The sequence below is a fragment of the Tetrao urogallus genome (assembly GCF_951394365.1).
Source record: "Tetrao urogallus genome assembly, chromosome: 1".
Taxonomy (NCBI): Eukaryota; Metazoa; Chordata; class Aves; order Galliformes; family Phasianidae; genus Tetrao; species Tetrao urogallus.
In genome coordinates, this window is record NC_136813.1 from 85,986,279 (window position 1) to 86,007,393 (window position 21,115).

General features: G+C 41.6%; 1 protein-coding gene across 1 annotated transcript; it reads right to left on the bottom strand.

Annotated features, from left to right (window-relative positions):
- Window positions 1-1,338: 1,338 nt before the first annotated feature.
- On the bottom strand, window positions 1,339-19,183 carry UBASH3A (ubiquitin associated and SH3 domain containing A; the record flags this gene model as incomplete). Its single annotated transcript, XM_079549306.1, has 14 exons — window positions 1,339-1,476; window positions 2,344-2,450; window positions 2,895-3,001; window positions 4,955-5,099; window positions 6,321-6,413; window positions 7,048-7,170; window positions 7,924-8,032; window positions 9,283-9,409; window positions 10,296-10,504; window positions 11,392-11,561; window positions 13,128-13,326; window positions 14,442-14,628; window positions 15,192-15,245; window positions 19,071-19,183. 14 exons carry the CDS (start codon window positions 19,181-19,183, stop codon window positions 1,339-1,341), a joined length of 1,881 nt encoding a protein of 626 aa, XP_079405432.1.
- Window positions 19,184-21,115: the final 1,932 nt, after the last annotated feature.

A 21,115-nucleotide genomic window follows, 5' to 3' on the forward strand; every position in this document is an offset into this window, starting at 1 on the left:
CAACGCCATCACGCACACCCAGCCAGAGCCCCCGACACCACCCTCTTACATTTGGGCTTCAGTCTGCAGTGGCAGCTCTGGCCTCACATATTCTCCAGTGGCACCTATGCAATCACTTGGTGAAATCAGAATAAATATCACCAAAAGCAACAACATTCACAGATAGGAAGATCCCATGGGAGGGCAATGAAGTGGGAGCTGGTACTTCAGCTGAAATGAAGCTGGAAGTACCATGGAATAACATGCCCAGGGCCAGGTCCTCATCCCATGCTACTCCTGACCCTTCAGTGTCCAAAGCGATTTAAAAGAACAGGAACCCAAGCATCCCTGATGGATCTGGGAAACCAAAATGAATGATTTCAGGTGCAAGACTGAGACAAGAGATCTCCATGCCATTGTTAAGGGAGGTTGGTGGGTGCCTGTGTGATGTGCTGGATGGGCTCCCCTTGCGTGCCCTCAGGCTATAGGCACAAGTGCAAAGCTCAACACTGCTCTTTAAGGGCACGTTCCTGTTTGTGCATAAAATGTTGGAACTACATTTTAATCAGACAAATAATCAAGCAAAGAGCTATGGAGACCAGTCAAACAACGCATCTGGCAGTGTGTCACAATTTATATGATTTGGCACAGAGCAGCACACAGCATGGCTGTTGTCCTGCCAGTGCCATCTCAGGAAGTGTTCAGCAGATAGAGTTGCTCAAATCAAGGTTTTGTCACCAGTACAAGTAACACAGAGCATCTTTGTTTGCCCCAGTAACACTAAAGCAATCGGTTCAATCTTCTCTGAAGCCTTTTTTTTTTTTGCAGCACTGATCACTGTGGAAACAGTGGGAGAATTGCTGTGGTAGAAAATGAACCTACTTTGTAGCAGAGGTAAACATATTGTCTGTATGGTATTTCCCCTCCTCCTGTGCTCTTGCAGAACTGGAGGAGTCAACAGGAAACCAACTGGCCTTGGGTAGAGCTGATATCTCCGGGTAGGAGACTGCTTTTTTCAGTCTCTATTTCTCTGCCTGACTGAAAATATAGAAGTGCATGAAACAAGTAATTTTTACTGCATTGAACTGGTTATATTTTGGTCTTGGAAGATGTAATAATGTTTACTAGAGTGCCTTTAGCAGTAGAATTTGCTCTCTTGTATGCCAGGTCCTATGTTCTTTTTCCTCAATTACTGAGAAGAAAGCAAAGTTCAGGCACCAAACTGCTTTCTGTGCTTTGGCTACTCAGAGAGGACAACTCTCATCCACTCTTAACTTTTCTAGATGTATTGCTGGACTGTGCTGTACCACAAGCTATCTTCACCTTGTTTTTGGCAGATGCAAGGACAAAGCTGGCCTTCTAACCTTCCATGATACTATTTCTCCAGTTAAATGCTGCATTTGCTCCATGAGTTAATGTCTTCACTGGAGGGTTAACCATCAGCCATTTCTTCTCCTCTTTGAGCTCTTCACAGAAACACATGCCCAGAGAAGGGATCTAGGAAGGAAGGATACAAGCAGCAGTTACCAGCAGGGTCATTGATTTGGTTTTGCAGCAGAACAGAAGAGCAGATTCTGAGACCATTCTGAAGATAGAGCTTGGAACATTTTGACACTTTCGAAACAAACTGAAAACAGGCTGGATGCCTATGGTGAAACAGCTGAGCTTGTGCCATCACCTTGAGCTCACACTTGGATTTGAAAATCAAGATGTATTCACTCCTTATGCATCAACTGTAGGAAGTAAAATCACGTCTAAAGACTGAATTCTCCTCTTAGTAATACCGAGACAGATGATAAGGAAAACTGAAGTGAAAAAATCTGCCACTGGTGATAATACACAAGTAAAACAAGCAAAAAAACTCTTCAGCAAAGTCTCAAGGGCAAGCCTCGCTTGTGAAGCTGGCAAGAAAAGCCTTCTCTGCTTTGCCCTGTAGCTGAGTAATTAAGCTGTGAACTTGCAGTGACCTGAAAATGTACAATTTAAAGAGTCACTGAATATAGCTGCAGATTATGCTCATAACTCTATGAGGAGAGGGAAGGCTCTTAGTCCTGCTTCTATAGTTAGGAGGCTCATGCCAGAGGGAGAGGTTTCCACACACACCTCACATGTAGCTGCTGCCTGATACTGATTATGCATGGGTGTTGAATGAAAATCTCCTAATATGTTGTTTAACAGGACAAAATTCTTCTCTTGACCACTAGTTCTATGCTAAAACTACACAAGATAGATCCTTTTGTACTGAGAGAGCTAATGTCAATGGTATTGACGTGTCGTTACAAATCTCACTGCCTGGGAAAACTCGATACTGAAAGTACAGAAACACATACAGAAAGCTGCCTACTGAATAAAAAGTCTTCTTACCTTTCGGACTACGTGGGCAAAGTCGTTGCTGTCTCTGGCAGGGAGTCCTATCAGAGGTCGGGTGAAAGATGCCAAGGAAGAGCCGTGCCCCACAATAAGGATGACACCTGAAACACCATAGTAAGAAAAGAAAGGTAGTTAGGGTGTTGTCTGACTTTGCAGACATCTTTGTTAATGTGGCAGAGTGTACTGCGCTGGTCGGAAAAAGTCTGACGTGTTGCAGACATGGCAGCTAATGAGAAAAAGTATTTGCTCAGTGAACAGCTTTCCAGAAATGCAATTTTCTGATGCTGATCTTCATCCCAAGGCACAAGTAGAATGATCACAATTACTCTTGTAATTTTTTACTGCCTTCTGTTTAAGTTTGATTTTTCTTTTCTGTTCTGTAAATTGTATTTATTTTGACTTAGTACAGGCCAACAGCTACAAGCCTACCTTGAACTCTGTGCAAAACAAATAATCAATGATAAATGTGCCTCTGTTGACAAACACATGCCTATTCCTGATACTGAAAGTATCTTGCAGAATATACAAAGATTTGAAACCTTTACCTTTGCTGGGGCAGGCAGTGACAATCTCTTTTATAACTGCAGAGCTTCTGCTCACATATTCCTCATAACTTTCTGACGGGACCAGAGAAGAGAGTGGGATGATTCCCCTGACAATATAATCAGAAATACGTTTTAATCTAGATGAATGAGCACACATGAGAGGAAGCACTTGGTTAAAAGGATGTGGGTTTATCCACTGACCTGACTGACATACCGATACCTCAGCAATTCACATTAAAACTTAAGCCCACATCTTGTAGTTCATAAAACACCAGAAGCAGAGAAAACCATGCTTTAATAAAAGCCCTAGTTTACAGTGGAAGTTGTTTAAACTAAGACCCATCCCAAAGTTTCTCAGGAGCTTCCTTGACCTGTCTGTGTCCATACTTGGAAAAAGATGGCAGAGTCTACCATGTCTTGGTGCACAGTGGCTGGTGGTGCCAAGGATAGGCAGCTGAGAAGGCCAAATTCCGAGTGATGAGAGCCCTACCAGCCTCTCCAGTTCTGGGGGACTAGCAAAATAGTCAGCAGGACAACAGTGATTTGCTGCCTCTCAACAATCTCCTTGCTTTTCTTGGTTGATGCTTATATTAGGTCTTCTTGGCAAGAGAATTCAGCCTCCTCAAACTCATTTCCTATTTTTCATATCATCCTTTGAATCTGAGAGCTAGAGAAATTCACAGCCATGGCTGGCAAGTATGATTATATGATTAGCCACATGCTGTGACACAATCCAGAATGTTTATTTCTTTCTACAAAAAAACTGCCCTGCTGTTTTGCTAGCCTCCTTTTTCAGTGAATAGACAGAAGAGAGATTAGATTCATATATTGTAGTAAGATTTGATATCAAAGTGTACTTTTACCAGTGAGTCCTTGATACATTTCAGGTAAACTACAGCAGCACAAACTACAGAAGTAGAAAATAAGTGGTAAAACCGTGTGGCAGGCCCATGCTAAATTGTTAATCATAGCTAATACTAATTCTGGCTAGGTTAAGTCTGCTGATGGAACAGTCTGGGACTTGACCCAGGTGAAAGGTGCTCCTTGAAGTGAGTGCATATGGTAAAACTACCTCTGCAACCAGAGGATTTTGAACCCTGTACACGACAGCAAGAAAGTGGCATCAAATGTGCAGGGTTACAGCTTATCCTCTCTGCTTTTGCCTGGACCTGAGTGAGCTGTAAGGCTGCAGTTGGCACTGTTGCAAAGGTTTCCTCTCCAGTTCCCACTGCTCTATACCTGCACTCTGTCCTGTGTGGAAATTTGAGGAAAATGATCTCATATTGAAAAAACTGTTGAAAAAGTTTAGAATGACCTATGTCCCATGAATAGGAAAGATTTTATTCTTTCATGAAGTTTAAAATGAAGATGCTCACTTGGCTGTAAGAAATACATTATGAGCTGAGAAGTTCCTTTCCCTCTTTCTTACACAAGTGGGACACTTCAGACACGCTCACTTTTATTAGCTGAGCAATTTCCTGGAGCTGGCTGTGCACTGCACACACGGAGCAGCCCCAGAGAGCACAGTAAGCAGCTAGGTAAATTGGAGCTCATTCATTTCCTGCTCCTCTGTGGTTTGCAAGTACTCAGAAATAGCATCAGTCCCCTCTTTCAGCTCTGGGGGCCCCAAAAAAATCCTTGCTGCAACTCAAAACATAACAACGCCCTCCTCGACTGAGTTTGGCATGAACTGTTCAGCTGCCCCCCAAACCCACCCTCCAGATCACAAGGAAAGCTGGCTCGTGTTGGGGACACCTCTCTCAACCCAATGGATATGAAAGCAGCACCAGAGCAAGGCTAATGCAATATGCAAGCTCCAGGTGTGTGCCCACGTGCCCATTTCTAAAAAGGCCCATATTGTCTCCATGTTAGAGCAACAAAGCTGACTCTTGCCATGAGATAGAAGACTGCATATCTTTGGGAATAGACCACGCAGTCTTGAATTTGATTAGCATCATCCATTGTTTGCAATGTCCCTAAAGGTTTATGACATATAAAGAGGGAGGAGGTACCTCAGGAGAAGAAGAACTGGCTTTAACAGCTAGAGAGGAAGAAATTACCTGTAACTTGTATCTATGTTGTAAGAAGCCTCTGTCAGTTCTGTGGGAGTCATAAAGTTTGGAATTACTCTGTTTGCTTCCCACTTGGTCCATTCAAACAGTCCTGGTTCCACTCTGATTTTGACTTTTTGGTCTAATTTAAGCCCTGCAAAGACAAGCTGTATTTCTTAAAAAGAAGAAGGTATACTCAAACTGTCACATTTGGGCAGTACATTCTGTTTTGTTTGCTGTAATATTTTCATTAACCAAATAAACTGCTTATTGTTGAGAAAAAAAAAAAAAAAAAAAAAAAAGGATTGTGTTTAAATGAAGGCAACATATTCTTGTCTGACTAATGTTAGGACACACAAAAAATGAGACATTTTTGTTATGTTATAGCTATATTGCTATTATTATTGTTGTTATTTCTGGAGTTCTCTTGTGATACTTTCAAAGTACAGAAGTGAGCAAAAGACCTCAGCAATGTTTCAATCTGAATAAACTTTATAAAGGAAATGTCTTTTTTTACCCATTTGTATATAACATTTTGTAGAGTGACCACTCTGTGGGGAAATAAATCATTCTACAGCAGAATTTTACTGTAATTGTTGTAAAAATATACATTCTTTTGTTTATTATTCTCAAGAGAGGTTACAGGGTTGCACCATTTCCCATAAGAAATGCACATGTCCTACTGAAGATGTAAGGATGATGATGAACTGTGAGCCCTTCACAGATCTATTAGAGGGGAGAGGTGAGGAACAGTGAGGAGAAGAGAGAATGTAAGAGGAGGAATGAAAGAGATTTGAAGCATGAAGGAACTAAAATCCTTTGGCTTACAATAAATAACCACAGAATTGTACACAGAATCATTAAAGTCTGAAAGACGGCGAAGATCATCTAGTCCCTGGGCAGCCTATTCCAGCACCTGACCACTCTTTCTGAGAAGAAATGGTACCTAATATCCAACCTGTACCTCCCCTGGCTCACTTGAGGTCACTATCACCATAACTTCTCTTACTATCACTGTTTACCTGGGAGAAGAAGCCAGCTCCCATCTCTCCACAGCCTCTTTTCAGGTGGTTGCAGAGAGCAACAAGGTCTGCCCTGCGCCTGCTCTTCTCCAGACTGAACAACCCCAGTTCCCTCAGCTGCTCCCCATCAGACCTGTGCTCCAGATCCCTCACAGCTCCACTGCCCTTCTCTGGACATGCCCCATGGCCTTGATGTCTTTCTTGTAGTGTGGAGCCCAAATCTGAACACAGAATTTGAGATGTGGCCACACCAGTACTAAATACAGAGGGATGATCACCTCCCTGCTCCTGCTGGCTACCCCCAGAAACTTGATGGCAGTTTGACAAAGACATTGTCATTTGTTATGCCTTACCTTGTAGTACATGTTGGGCTGTCTGTATGCAGCGTAGGGCAGGCGATGAGTACATGTAGCTGACTGTCACCTCCTGGTCCAGCAGAGCTTCCCCTAGTGGGAACAGCAACGTGAGGTGCTGTTTCACTCATCACCATAAGTGAGAAACTACTGCAAAAGTGTTTCAGTAAAAAAAGCTAGGACCAAGCATTGGAAAGGTAATTACAGAAGACTGTCTCAAAATCTGCCAACAGCAGCTAAGCATTTGCTCCAGACTTCTATTGTCAACATCAGACGTGCATGCTCAGGGTGCAGAAATAACTTTGTTTGGTGAGTGAACTGAGTCAGACTAACCCATATCACTCAGCCAGCAGTTTTATCTGTGATAAGCTGACCACAGTCTGCTGACCACGAAGCTGTGTCCTCCAGCCAGCCCTCTCCCTCGGTGACAAGTGAATGAGACATCATTCTCTTGCAGATGTGCAGCAGGGCACAGGTAGTGTTGCAGTTTCCTTCTTTTAACTATCTTGGCTAGGAACTGGCAGACTGGGTCTCTAAGATGAACAACCAGCCTCTCTCTCTATTTTACTGTTTAACAAGTTCTTGCAGCAGTTGTCCATCCAGAATGGTTACCACAAACAATGCTGCTAGCAAGTTTCTCTACTACTAGGCCAGTGTGAGCTCTGCCAGATGCTGAAAGATCGCTTCCCAAACCCATATAGTTGCTGTAGGATATTATCCATCTTACCTATAAGTCTTGATTGGAAAACACCGCAGGAAGATAAAGGAGGATCATGCTCAAAATGCTTTATACTGTCTTTCCGTTTTGGTAGGGTGGAAGGAAAGTTGAGGTCTGCCCTGTAGTATTTTCCTAAAACAAGGTGGAACATTTTGCTGTGATGAGAGGGAGGCAGCAACAAAATACACAGTCTGCCTTTCGTTGTAATGGCTCCATTCATTTTGAATTCTCAGACCAGAATTATATTTCTGCTGGCAAATAAAAACAGGCTGGAGCCCTGTAAAAAATCCCAGTGACTACTAATTACCTCAAAGAGATCACGTTTTAAGTTCACAACACTGACTTGGGAAATCACCTGTCGTAACAAAATAACACCTCTTCTGCAAGCTCCAAAGGAGCAAAAGAAGGGAGTGGAGGAGAAAGAACACAGAAAGTGGAGGTGTCTGATAAGCCTCAACCAGGTCATCTGAATAACTAATAGTAGAGATTTTATGTTTTGTGCTTCTGTCAGCGACAATCGTACCAGAGCAATGTTTGTTCTGTGGTGTTTATCCAAAACAAACATAAAAGACAGCGGGACATAAGGTCCAGGTTGGACCAGGCTCCGAGCAACATGTTCTAGCTGTAGGTGTCCTTGTTCATTGCACGGAAGTTGGACCATCGGGCTTTAAAGGTCTTTTTCAATTCTAAGGATTCTATGATTCTATGACATGATGATGGTTAGGTGCAGGTCAAAGAAGTGTTGTGTCTGACTGCGCATAATTATTCACTCTTCTGTGTCAGCATTTACATCTACAGGTAGAATCCTGTATCGCTTATACTCTGATACTGTGGTAAAAAAGTTCTGGGTCAGGTTTGCTCAGAAACTCCCATTATCTTACTCACCATCTGCAGTTAAGCACTGTTGAAGCCAAGATTTCCCAAAGACCTGATCAACTCTTTCTCCATGGCGCATCACCAACACACCTCTTCGCAGATTGGTGTTCTGAGAAAACTATATAAAAATTACTTTCCATTACAATATTATATACAACCTGCATGGAAAGTCTACATTTCTGGATGCTGTCTAATAGAGCAAGGACCAGCAGGGCTGTCCCAAGAGATAGATAACAACCACAGAGGGGGAGAGTATTAAATTGATAAAATGGATTAGAATATTTAGGACAAAAATAAGCCTGACTAGCTCTCTGTTGAAAGCAAATGAAGAATATCTCTGATCTTCATGGGCTACAGGTTAGATTTAAATTCAGTGTTTATTCTAGTGAAAGGTAGTACTGATAAATCTTTTAATTCCACTGTGGGAAGGAGTTACATTACTATATATTGCGTAGTTGGTACAAACAAAAAGGAAAAGCAGCTAGCTGATTTAAGTAATAATATTCTTTTCTAACATCAATCTCATCTTTTTTTCCAAATGAAAACAGAGATTTTACATTTTTGCAACAGTGTATGGCTAAGTGATTAGTGAGCCCAGGTCTCATCTGAGGCCTTGTTTTCCCTTAGTCTGCACGAGGCTACAAACACGTTCTAAGTACGTAGGAGTTAGTTTACAATGAATACAGAGAGGAAAAGATAAGGAAGAATACCTCAAAAGCTTTAAAACTTTTTAAAAAGCAATTCATCACAGCATCATTGTTGCAACATCAAGGTTAGTGATGTGTATCTTCAAGAACAGAGAAGGGAATTCTTAAGAAGTGGTGTGAGATACATATTTATGTATTTTTATATATATATATATATATATATATATATATATATATATATATATATATATTTTGCTAATACTCTGCATTTCTGCCATAAGGCACCAATCAACTGCTATGAGATCAGAGTTTAAGGTTTTGTGGTCTAGACATTCTTCCTGGGAGAAGCTCATAGGCTGGGGAAATGCTTAGATTAAAGATGTGCACATCTACAATAAGTGTTCTTCAGGGCAAGCAGTGGCTCTGCCATGGATCCAAGCAAGAGGGTTAAAGAGCACACATGAATTGGTGGAAAGACATATAGCTCCTGCAAAAGAGAGTTTTGTAAAAGATGGCAAGGCTAATACCACATTACATATACTACAAAATATTTATGGGATATGGTACTGTAAATGTATATGCATACGCTACATATATTCATTATAACATGAAAAATGTTAAGGAGAACCAGGAAGACAGTATTAAATTTAATATATGCTTTTTCTTAATAGCATATCATGTACAACTACATGGTGAAGATAAGAAATAAAATCCCAACTACCTGAAGTGAAAGAACATCAGTTACACTCCTTGACATAACAGGATTATGGACTTCTCCATTCAGCTTAACATTAGGATCATTTGTGGATTGGGTGAAAAATTTTGAAGCTGGCACAAAAGCATATTCCCTGTAGAAAAAGCAAAAACAGTGCACACACATCATATGAGCACACACAAAAACAGAAGGGATTTTTAAGTCCAGATTTTGTCCATAGGCATATGACAACCAAGATTCCATATTCTCTTCAATATATTTCACACACATGCAATCCATTTTATCACTTTGTTCAGGTCGTAATCTGTCCAGTAAAAATAAGAGTAAATTATATGAACTGATGACATGCATTGGATGTAACTATTCTGAATTCTGAGCTTCAAGTAGGAAATAATACCTGATTGTCACCACTCTGCCTCTAAGGGCTCAGCACAGATGAAATCTATACCTCTTGCTTAGAAAAATTAGATCTAATCTGGAAGAATCATTTGCTACACAGGAAGCCAGTGAAATGCCTGCTGATAAAGGTTGAATTGACAAGGCAAGGATGAGCACAAGGTGTTGGAGTAACCTTTCCATGGTTTAATTCATTTAATTTCAAGTTGGTTTTGCTACCTCCTGAAATGAAACAAAAGAAGAAATGGAAGTGCTAAGGTTCAGGTTGGATGGGGCCCTGGGCAGCCTGATCTGATGGGTGGCAGCCCTGCCCACGGCAGAGGGTTGGGGCTGGGTGGCTTTAGGGTCCTTTCCAACCCAAATCATTCTGTGATTCTGTGCTTCACATTATTCAAGAGCACAGGCAGGCTATCCTTTGATCAGCTGGACTCCAGGCTTCCGTGTGCATGTGTCCTATCACTTCTTGTTAAGAAATTTCATTTTCCCACGCAGATACCAAGGTGCCCTCTGCTCACCTCACCTCCAGCTTTCTCCCAGCAGCAAGGAGGAACAGCAGCTGCATAAAACCCCTGCGTCATGAAAGCCCAGAAACTCCAGCACCTGTGGAGTGGATCACAACCAACCTGTGCTTAACCCACGTGTCTGACTCGTTGGCTCTCTCTGTGTAGTTTTCAGGAAGAAAACCCCTGCACCCACTCTGGTGCGAGGTCCCGATGACCCAGCCTTCGCTGACTTCAGACTGCTGTGTTGGGTTGACGTAGATGAAGTCCCCAGCATTGATCATGAGCTCGTCAATATTCTGGGGCTTGTACTGGAAGAGAGCCCGCAGTGTCTGGTGGAAGGACAGAGCTGGGTCAGGCCAGGAGCTGGCTGCAGGGGCAGCAGCATGCAAGGGACGTGTGCTAAGCTTGTGGCAGCCACTGCCATCAGCACCATTTCCCAACTGCAGCTTGCTCTGACTTGCTACTTCAGCAGACAGATAACTATGAATATGCACTGAGTGTAAAAATAGGCACTTGGTATTCATAATATCACTTTTTTTTTCTTTCCTGTAACTAGTGTGACATATTTGAAAGAAGGCACAGCAAAAGGATTGTCAGCTATTTCGGTGATTACTTGTAGCTCTCTCAAGTAAAATATGAGATTCAAAACAAAACAATATACTGGTCCGGATTAAAAAAACAGCTGGTATTCATCATTCTGTAGTTGAAATTTAGAAATGAAAATGGGAAAAATATTGACTGTTTTAAACTAAGAATTTGGTAAACTGAAGTTGACCAGGGAGAACTGTGCTGTGCTCACTGAAGTTTAACCTGTGCCTTTTTCATCATTGTTGAACAATAAAAAAAAAAAAAAAACTTATTCTGTTGAATGGAATTTTACTGCAGAGCAGTGATTTCACAAGGAAATGTTCAAAGGTCATCATTTCCTGTCTCTTTTATTTTCTCATAGCTCATTGTAAGATGAGTTCTTCTGCTGCAGTTTGGGATTGGATCTTGCTGACATGCAGTTCAAGCAGATAACCACAAACATATCTCCTATAGACTCAAGAATACAGTTTTTTCAGCCCAAAGAGATACTTGAAGCAGCCATACGTTCTGAACACTGCACTGTGCATGCACTGATTTTCCCCATAGAAAACAAAACAAAACATATAAGATGACTACAGGAAATATTCCAACTACAGACCCAGAAATGTAATAAACCCAATGACAGTACCTGGTAATGCACAAAACGCATGTCCCTTGAGTAGAGAGCAGCTACCCAGTGGCAGGTCTCCTCTGGGTTAATGCATTTGGCGAGTTGCTCCAAAGTCTTCTGGTGGTGAGGACAGAATTTGTGAGCCAAGGTAAGGTGGAGCTGCTTTAGGCAGGGCTTCACGTGACAGTCTAGGAATAAAGCAACCAACTTATATCATGACTTACAAGGGAAGGCCGTTTAAAGTTCTTTGTGTTTTATCCTGCATGCTTTGCATGATTCACGAAATATATTCGTAATTAGTAGAAGAGTAGACCATAGTTTTATTAAATAATTGTTTTACCAGATGTCATGGCTTTATTTATGCCAACATAATTCAGAAATCTGGACTGAACTGGAGCCTTGGCTTAAGCTGAGAGGAAAAACAAACTGTTGGAATTCCTTTCCCAGTCTGACGTATAGAATTTGTCTTTCCCAGACCAACCTATCCAAGGGCAGCAGCGTTTCAGTCTCCACTGATGGCTGAGGTTTCCCAGGTCATGGGAAATGTTTATATGGTGTTTGTTGCACCAGTGTCTGAAGTATGTGTCTGCTCCTAGGAAGTTATAGAGGTCTCCCTTCCTTAGTTCCGTAAGCTTGGTTTAAAATATACTTCTTCATTTCCTTATTGTATTTATTACCCTGACAACTGTGAATGTAAAAAGCACTTCACCCATTGGTGGTGTGAGGTAAAAAATGCTTGTCCTCGCTATGATGAAGAATGCTGCGGGTGTGGGAGATCCCCAGCTGGCACACAACCACTGAAAGGAGATGTGTGACTCAGATTCAGGAGGAGACAGACTTATGTGAGCACAAGGGAAAACCCAGGCCCAATGGGCTACATTTCTTTGCTTTTTCATTTCCGCCTTCCTCCTCAGTCTGGCCACGGAGAATTGAATATCCCCAAGGTGGAAAGGTCTGTCTTCCCAAGGCTACATGTGAGACAGAGAACTGGGTATAGTTAAGATTTGGTTTATTTCCTCCAAACATGTATTTTCTCTTTTGTTTCTGTCCTCACACAATCATGGCACTGGTCCCTGATGAAGAAAAGACAGAGTACAGGTTGGGTACAGAGGTCTAGGGGTATTTAGGAGTAGATCTCTTTCTATCTTACGTATCCTAATCCTGATGGGCTCTCAAGTTATATTGACAAACATTTCAGCTTGTGGACCAATATAACAAAAGTAAAGCAAAAAAATAATAATAAAAAAAAAACAAAAACAAACAAACAAAAACAAACAAAAAAAACCAAACCAGAAAACAACAAACCCAATAAAGTTGATCCCACAGAAATTACTCCGTAACAGCTCAAAATGGAATAACCTCTGGTCATTTCAAAACCCATTATGAGCAGCACAGGTGTAAGTGCCCAGAAAACAAAGATCTCATATTGTTTTAAGGGATTGCTGTTTGAAAGATGTTGCCAGGCAAAACCTTTGCCTGGATTTACTAAATAGAATAAATTTATGAAGACTTCTAGTATTTTTCTTTTTTCTTGTTCAGAGTTCAACAAACACCTCCTAGACAAAAGTAGCATATCTTCAGAGTCTAAATCAAGCTCCTCTAGCCACATTGTTTTTGAATCTGTAGGAGGAAAATGTGCTTGCCAGCAGTAAAACATCTGCTACACTGCTGTGGAGACACGGGAAATAGTTTCATTATCGTGTCTAAGCGTTTGCACAACAGCTCACTCATTTTCCCTCTCATGTTGATCCCACCTGCTAGGGCTGAAGCCTCTGAAGAGAAGGCCACAGCAAACTCTTTGAGGATATTTGCGTGGCTGTCACCAACAAAGAAACCAAGGTAGCTGGTGGATGAGTGTAGTGATAGGGAAATAGTTGGTGGAAATCTCTGTGCAAAGCTGTTGCAGATTCTCTTTAAGACGTCATACAGTAACTCCACTTTCTGGTCTTCACACTGAAAGAAAACAGAGGAAGGACATCCTTTACCCTCTAAGATCAACAGCCTGTTGTTGAGGCAGCCTGTCTTGTAAAGTTACACCAGAAAACAGGATGGGCATTACTTCCTTAGAAAGATAACACATCTATAAACATGCCTGAAATTCCTGGTATTAAATGTATTAATATTTGCCAGCTTGATCAGCAGTGTCTTGATACTGTATGAGGAGATGAGGTCTTTTACCATTAAGTGAAGGAAGAAAAAGCAAGATATTTTACCACCTGAATTAATCTGAAATGAGTTAGAGATCATGACTTCTCTCTTCAATTCTAAGTAAGAATTTTTATTATTGTTATTCTACAGTTCTTTGCTCTGGTAAAAAATTTAAGAGCTGAGCAACGTACATAGGAAAGTTAATTCAGAATCTTTGTAATCTTTTGTCCCCTACTTACAGCAAATTAAAGGATTGTACAAAGCCATGCTTCCACAAAAAGTGTCAATTAAACAATTTAAGAAGTAAATAGAAAAAGATGGAATTTGTGCCATCCAGCCAAAGTTACAGACATTAATGATGTTCCAGTTCCACACAGTTTGTTTTTTCTTTTCCTTAGCAGAGCTATTTGCTCCTTTCAGGTGCAGGAGATGCACGGTGTAAGGAAACAGAATAGGTTGGGCTGGGAGGTAGGAGCAGGGCAGGGAATCTTATATCCTATATGGGACGTACCCAGGTCATCTGTCACTGACAGCTGAGGAACATATAATAGCACTAATGTGCATTCATCCCTAGAAATATACTATCTGAAACAGAGCTGAGGTGTGTGAGGCGAGGCTTACAATTCAGGCATCTCTTCCAGGGTCAGGCCTTTAAACTTGACACTTCTCAAGAACACAGCATTAGTTATTAATGTTTTTTGGTTTGCATAATTGTGACAAATGGCTGCAGGGCACCACATTATTCTATATTTTGCAACAAAATGCTTGTATTTTCATTGTGCTCAACATTTCACATCATAGTATGATTTACACAATTATTTTGTGCAGCTGCTCTATAGCAATGGTACCATAGCAATAGCCTCTTGGCCTGGACTTGCCAGGTTGTCCAGTTCCACCAGTGGTTACTTTTTGTGCCTTACCGTGAAGAAGTCACAGAGTGTGATGTGAGGGAAAATCTCATGGGCTCTGTTCTTCCCACACTGCCGCTTGCTTTCCTTCCAAAACTCTTGCAGGCAATTAAACAAGTGGCCAGTGGGGCACAAATAAAGAGCATATTCCTGGGGGATGGGGTCATCCAAAGAAGGATCGTTACAGTGAGAGTGCAACCTGAAATCAAAACAAATCAAAATGTCACACAGAGAAAGCATGTGAGCCACCTACTCTTCTTTTCTTGGCTTCCTTGGGTGTGCACCATGAGGTCCCACGAAACACAAGCACTGTGCTGAGGCAGGGAGCATGTTTACTGTGATACAGCTCTGAATGCCTGTCTGGCTATGCCCCATGCATGCACACAATTGCAGCTCAGATACTATAGCCCCACTGCAGTGAGTAGCCCACAGTTAAGAAGGAGACTTAAAATTGAGGATAAATGTCTGCCCAGAGCAGCCAGTCCCCCAATCCTGTGAGACATTACTGTGGTAAAAGTAGTTTCTTCTGCTCAGCTCTTGATTTACCCCAGACCTTCTGCAAATAATCTTGCTTCCCAGAATCATTGAAAATATAATTATTTATTTCTGTGATCATTTAAAATGAAAAACAAACAAACAAAACTCACATGCAAGGCCTTTAGAAGCAGCTAACTTCAAATTGAGTAACAGAATCAGTATGTGAACAAGTGTTTTTATTCAGTTTTAACGTGAAAGCACTCCTTAGAAATCACAGGTGCTTACCATTTTGCAGCATCTTCTATTGACTTTTGGCCAGTAGCAACCAAGGCTTTTTGCCTAGAAAAAAAACACACAAACCAAATGAAAACAAAGTGGATTCATCAGAATAACAGAAAACATTAAAATTGTTTTCTGTGATTTTAATAAAATAAAGAAGAATGGACACGTGGCAGCCAATTCTATTTTTCAGCATAATGTATACCTATAATAACCTAACCTATAATGACAAGGTTATTCCTATTCCTGGCACATATTAATGTTCTTGAAGCTCTCCAGACAGTCGGATCTGCTGCATGTCTTTAATTCCTTGTAGATGGTAATCTGCCCTTTCCACAGAACATCCACAGAATGTGTTTTGGAGTAAGGTAAGGTAAATTTGCTTAGCACCCCTACTGATTAAATGGGCCTCCTCTGGGTTGGTTTAGTTGTCCCTTCACACATTGTAAGAACAGGGTTTGCTCTGTTGATAATTAATGAGAAGCCCAGATTCAAGTGCCAGATTCAAGTCCACACATATAACCTAAGCAAAACATACTTATTTGGAGTTTGAAACTCTGGACTGAGGATTTCCCATAGCCCAGAAAGAGCCAGACCTAAGCCACAGGTTAATTCCAAGATAACATATAATATCTCAATTTTCTCCCCCTTTTATTCAACTGACATTCTTTGGGATCAAATTTGGTTCATATTTCCTTTTCATAGAATCATAGAATCTCCTGAGTTGGAAAGGACATACAACAATCATGGAGTCCAACTCCTGACTCCACAAAGGACCACCCAAAAATCAAGCCCTATGTCTGAGAGCATTGTGTGGATATTTCTTGAGCTTCAGCTTCTTGGGGCTGTGACCACTGCTCAGGGCAGCCCATTCCATGCCCACCAACTTCTGGTGAAGAACCTTTTCCTAACCTCCAACCTAGCCTTCCCCTGTTTCAGTTCCCACAGGTTTTATTGCTGGTCACCAGAGAGAGGAGAATAGCTAGAGCTTTCAAAATGCCATTGACATTCTTTATGTGACAGAGTCTTTGTGAGTAAATGCTGAGTTTTTGGAGGGTGAAGGATTCCCTGTGTTTAAGTAGCACCTGCACCCATGAACCTCATTTCCAGCCCTGCAATCCACCTGTAACCTTCTCAGAAGTGACATGAAGGGGAATGAGAAACAGCAGAAATGGAAGAAAAAGTACCAAGTTACTCCACATCTGCTTATCCTTCCTTCTTTCTTGAGGTTATCTTTTCTGACTGCTGCGTGCTGAGGGCATCCATCTGTTTAACCTAATCCTCACATTTTTATCTCCCTCTATCCATATGGCATCTGTGCATGTACTGGAGTGCCATAAGTGCATTAAGGAGCAAGTCTTAATCTTGTTGTGGTTGCTTCTTCCCAGACTTTTCTTTCTAATGCAAAAATACATATGGGTTTGTTAAAAACAATGAAATGTGCATCTGTGCATGTGCAACCATACTTGGTTCTTAGTGGAGAATCAGCACAGCTGAAGACTAACTCGATCTTTTCACTCAAGCTCTACCTTCTACCTTTCTCCTCTCTAAAATTAGAATTGACGATTATGGCCATATCAATCCCAAAACCATGAGCTAGTTGGTCAAAAATGACCCTGTTTCCTCTGTGGTCCTCCCTGTGACCTGCATCCTTTTTTTTTTCTGCTTCTCTGCTGATTCTCCCTTCTCTGTCATGTCAAACATGAACAACTTGTATTTTTGTTGTGCTCCCCATGCAGCTTTTCCTATCATACCCTGCTGGAATGTAAATGCTTACTGCTGCTTGGCCAGAACTGCCAGCTTTTGTCCCCTACTGCTACACTTCAATGTGAGTGTTTTATCACTTTATGCCATGCTGCTCCTCCCATTTGATGACAAGCTCTTTGTAAACAGCCCCAAAGGCAAGCAGAGCTTGACAGCAGTTTTCCTTTACACTGACTCTGTGCAATCATAAAAGTAATAAGACCATTGGAGACCTGAGGCCATGGCCTGTCATGATGCTCAGCATCATCTCCTTGCTCCCCCATGCTCCTCCCTGTGTCTGTTTCCATCTTTCATCCCATCATATAGGTTGGTAGTAGAATACTTTCCAGCAGGGTTTCTCAGCCCCCAGTGTTAGCAAAATGTTAGGCTGTAATTAGACATCCTGTGCTTCCAAGGAGGTTGAAAGATAATGTATACGATAAATTCTATACATGCCTAATACTTTCAGATAAACAGTAGGAATAAATCATTTAAAATTTGAATTAAAAGTAATGTATTTATAGGGGAGAATAAGCTGGTTCTTCCCTAAAGCAGAAAACAGCTATCACATTTCTGTTCTGTCGAAGCATGAGGTATTCATTTTGCTCACTTGCTCAAGTATTTGTGTTTTGTTCTTTCTAAAAACGTTGCTTTTGCATGCTGGTCCTATATTATGAAAGATTTTATAATATTTCCAATGAGCCTTATTTTTTATAGGCCAGGATGTCACAGACAAGCAATTTTTCAGAGCTTTCATCAGTGTTTGAAGCCAGGACTTACAGAAACAACTAAGAAGTTTCATAAACTACAGTCCAAATTTTCAGTGTGTTAAAGTCTGTAAGGAAAAACAAACAAATAAATAAAGTGCTTTTGGATTTTTTTGCCATTTTATGTTGACTGCTTTGCACTTTGTCCACCATCTGTTGATTTTGACCTAGAAAGCACAAAGCCTCGTCAATCATTGGGGAGAATGTTTTGAAAGCAATTTGGAGAACATAAAATACAGAATAAAAATTAGACCTTAGTTTGGAGTGACCATACTAATATTATCTACTAGAGAAATGACAAGACAGATTTTAAGTTCCACAGCTAAAATTCCACTGGACATAACCAGGAATAATGAACCCACAGCTTCCCTGTAAACTGTGCGCATCACATCTAAAGATGCTTCACCAAGCACCTGGTGTTCCTGAAAAATGGAGCCTGGTCAACTTGTTTAATTTTCAATCTAGAATCAAAATGGAGGTTACAGAGATACTGATGTCCTTTTTCAAACACTTATGTGAGTACTCCCCTGACATTCTAATGAAAGGACTTATTTTCTTCAGTCATAAGTCCATGGCACAACTGTCTGCCACCACAGAGTCCAGACTTTCCCTTCAGAAATTTGTTGATGCTCTGTAGAATCTCCAAACGTCTTTTTCTGACCAGAGCCATATCTGGGGAAGGAGTTACCACCAAGTAACTGAGTTTTTATTAACAAGTTTTTATTAACAAGTTTTTATTAACTCAAGTAATTGAGTTTTTATTAACTCAATTGGAAGTGCTGTCACCAGTTCATCCTCCCTCAGATGGAGCTGCCAAGGACAAGGCCTGACATTTTCCAGGTAGGATGTGCTTTTGAAACAAGATTATATTTAGGACAGAAAGAAAAAGGGACAAACTCATGTGGCATCTTGTTAATGAAAGCTTACCCTTTTAAAACAGTCTCCTGTGACAAAACCCAGCAAGCACTTTTTTTTTGCCAGGCCTGAAAAAATCTTTGTACAGATGCTACCTCCACATTTACTTCCGTTGTAATAACAGTGGTAAGTAGAAAAAAATGAAAGGATTCATCCCAAGAGTGACCTATACATATCAACTTAACTCATTGTGAAGTCTCTCAAACTCCAGGTGCAGAAAAGCGTGTCTTCAAATATACAGAATAGTTTTAGAAATGGATACAGAACAAGTTTTTTTAGCAATAAGATCAATACACAGTGCTCTACAAGGTATTCAAAGTGAGACAGACCTGCTCCTTCTATGGAGACATCACCCTCAAGAAGCATCTTGTTCTCTTGATGGAAAATGCACACTGTCTGCATTTAAGTAGATACAAGAAACACCTATCACTGTACAAAAGTAGCTGAAAACATTACTCACGCAATGTGAGCTGGGAATCCTTTGGCCAGGAGAGACTCCAGGAGTGCAGAGGGGCTTTTGCTCCTGTGTTTGTTGGACACCTTTGCATACAGCTGCGTCTCAGCCACCGCCATCCTCTTCTCTCCCTCTAGCTGTGCTCGGTGCTGACAGAAATTAGGAGGGGGAGGAGGGAGGGAGCAAGAAAATGAGAGAGAAAGAAAGAGAAAGAGGCAGCTAGAATAAAAAAACCCTCAAACTTCTTGTGATCTTCTCTGACAAAGGCTGACATCCTGTTTTCATAACCTGCGCGTCTTTGAGTTTTTGTTTTAAAGCAGTTAAAAAAGCAAATCTGCAGGCTGTTCCCATCTGCCCAAGTAGAACAAGACGCGTTGTCCAAGGGAAAATGTAAGAGTCAGGGTGGACTTGCTGAACGGTCTGAGACTGGATCTTCATTTTAAATTCTCTTCTGGAAGCCAAGAAATCCATCTGAGCTTCTATTGGAGAGGGAGGGGACCTCCTGCATCATATAAGAAGCTATTTTGTAGGCTGAACTCATTCCTCTTGGGCTCAACGTTCATATTCTCCAGCTTCAGCTGTACTTGGACCCCTTTGTGGCCACAGCCATAGTCCACCAGCTGACCAACTGTTCAAAGACAAACCAGGCACCCCATCTAGACACAATGCCCTGGGTCTGTGCTTGGAGCAGTTCGGAGAGGCAGCTCATTGAGGCCTGTGCTTCCAGACAGTGCTGTTCTACTAATGGAGACTTCAAAAATTGGATCTGGCCCATCCGCAGGACATCCAGGGTGGTCAGAGCAGGCAAAATGGCAGAGGCAGGTTTCCCCAGCCTGGGCTATCTTTGCTGATGGTACCACTGTTATCCAGGAAGTATGGGAATGAAAGGGTCTCTAGAGCTGCTGGTCTCAAGAAAAAAGCCATCGCTATCTCCTTCTTGGCTGAAGTTCCTCTTGGGGCAACTCAGCACTCAGGGCTGCCTCTCCCAGTCTTTACCTCTGAAGCCTGGTGAGGAGAGCACTCAAGCAGCCCAAAAGGCACAACCTGGATGCGAGCAGTAAACAAGAAGGTGTTGTTGTGCTCTATCCTTTGTAAGTGCCAGCTTCCATCCTGCACAGTGAAGGGACTGATTGGTTTCCCTCAGTGCAGGAAGATCCAGAAAAGTGTTTTCATGGAAAACCTTCTTTTCTTCCATGGTCTCTAAGGAGTCTTCTTTTACTTACACTACCACTAGCTTTTACTTTAGCTCTCTTTCTCCTTCTTCCCTCCACCCTCCCTTTGGCAACATCTCTCTATTTACTGAAAAACCACAAGCCAAATTAGGACTACTTTTGAGTGTTTTACAAAGCATACGTACATTTTCATTTTCTAAAACCAGACTACAAATAAGCTGATAAAACACTCTCAGTACAGGCACACTGTTTTCAGGAATGAGTTACCACTTGCAAAGCATTTCCAAAAGATTGTGCAATGTCTGATAATGGAAGTTATCCACAATTAACATATGTGTGTGTTTTTTTTCTCCCAGAACCCCTGTTTTAAAGTGCTGTTTGCTATGAGCACACAGCAAAGGGTAAGGAAGTGAAGAAGGAGCAGCATCATCCAAGCGCTCTGTGTGACAACATGAAGAAACACCTGGGCCTCTCCCTGCTGCTACTCAGGGCTGCAGGCAGACTCCTCCACTACACAGTTTTTGATAAAAGATGAGCAAGCACGAGCCTGCATGGTTTAACTTCAGCGGTATTTCTTCGCATGGAAGGTTACAGAAAGGTTTGCAAATACTGCAATATTACTTTACGCTCTTAGGATGATTAAAACACGTGCTGAATTTTTATCTCCCCCCTTTCCGTAGCCATGCCATCTGAAGCTACCTGATATCCATCCCCAGGTTGGATTTCACTGCTGTCTCCACAAAGCTGCCTGTGACCAGTGGCTGAACGGGCGGCCCAGGGGGCTCGGGAAACCTCTCAGAGTGGGCTGGCTTAGCAACCTCAGGACTTCCTTTTGGCTTCTTTTGATGATGAAGAGAGAAAACAGTTTTGCTTTTAACT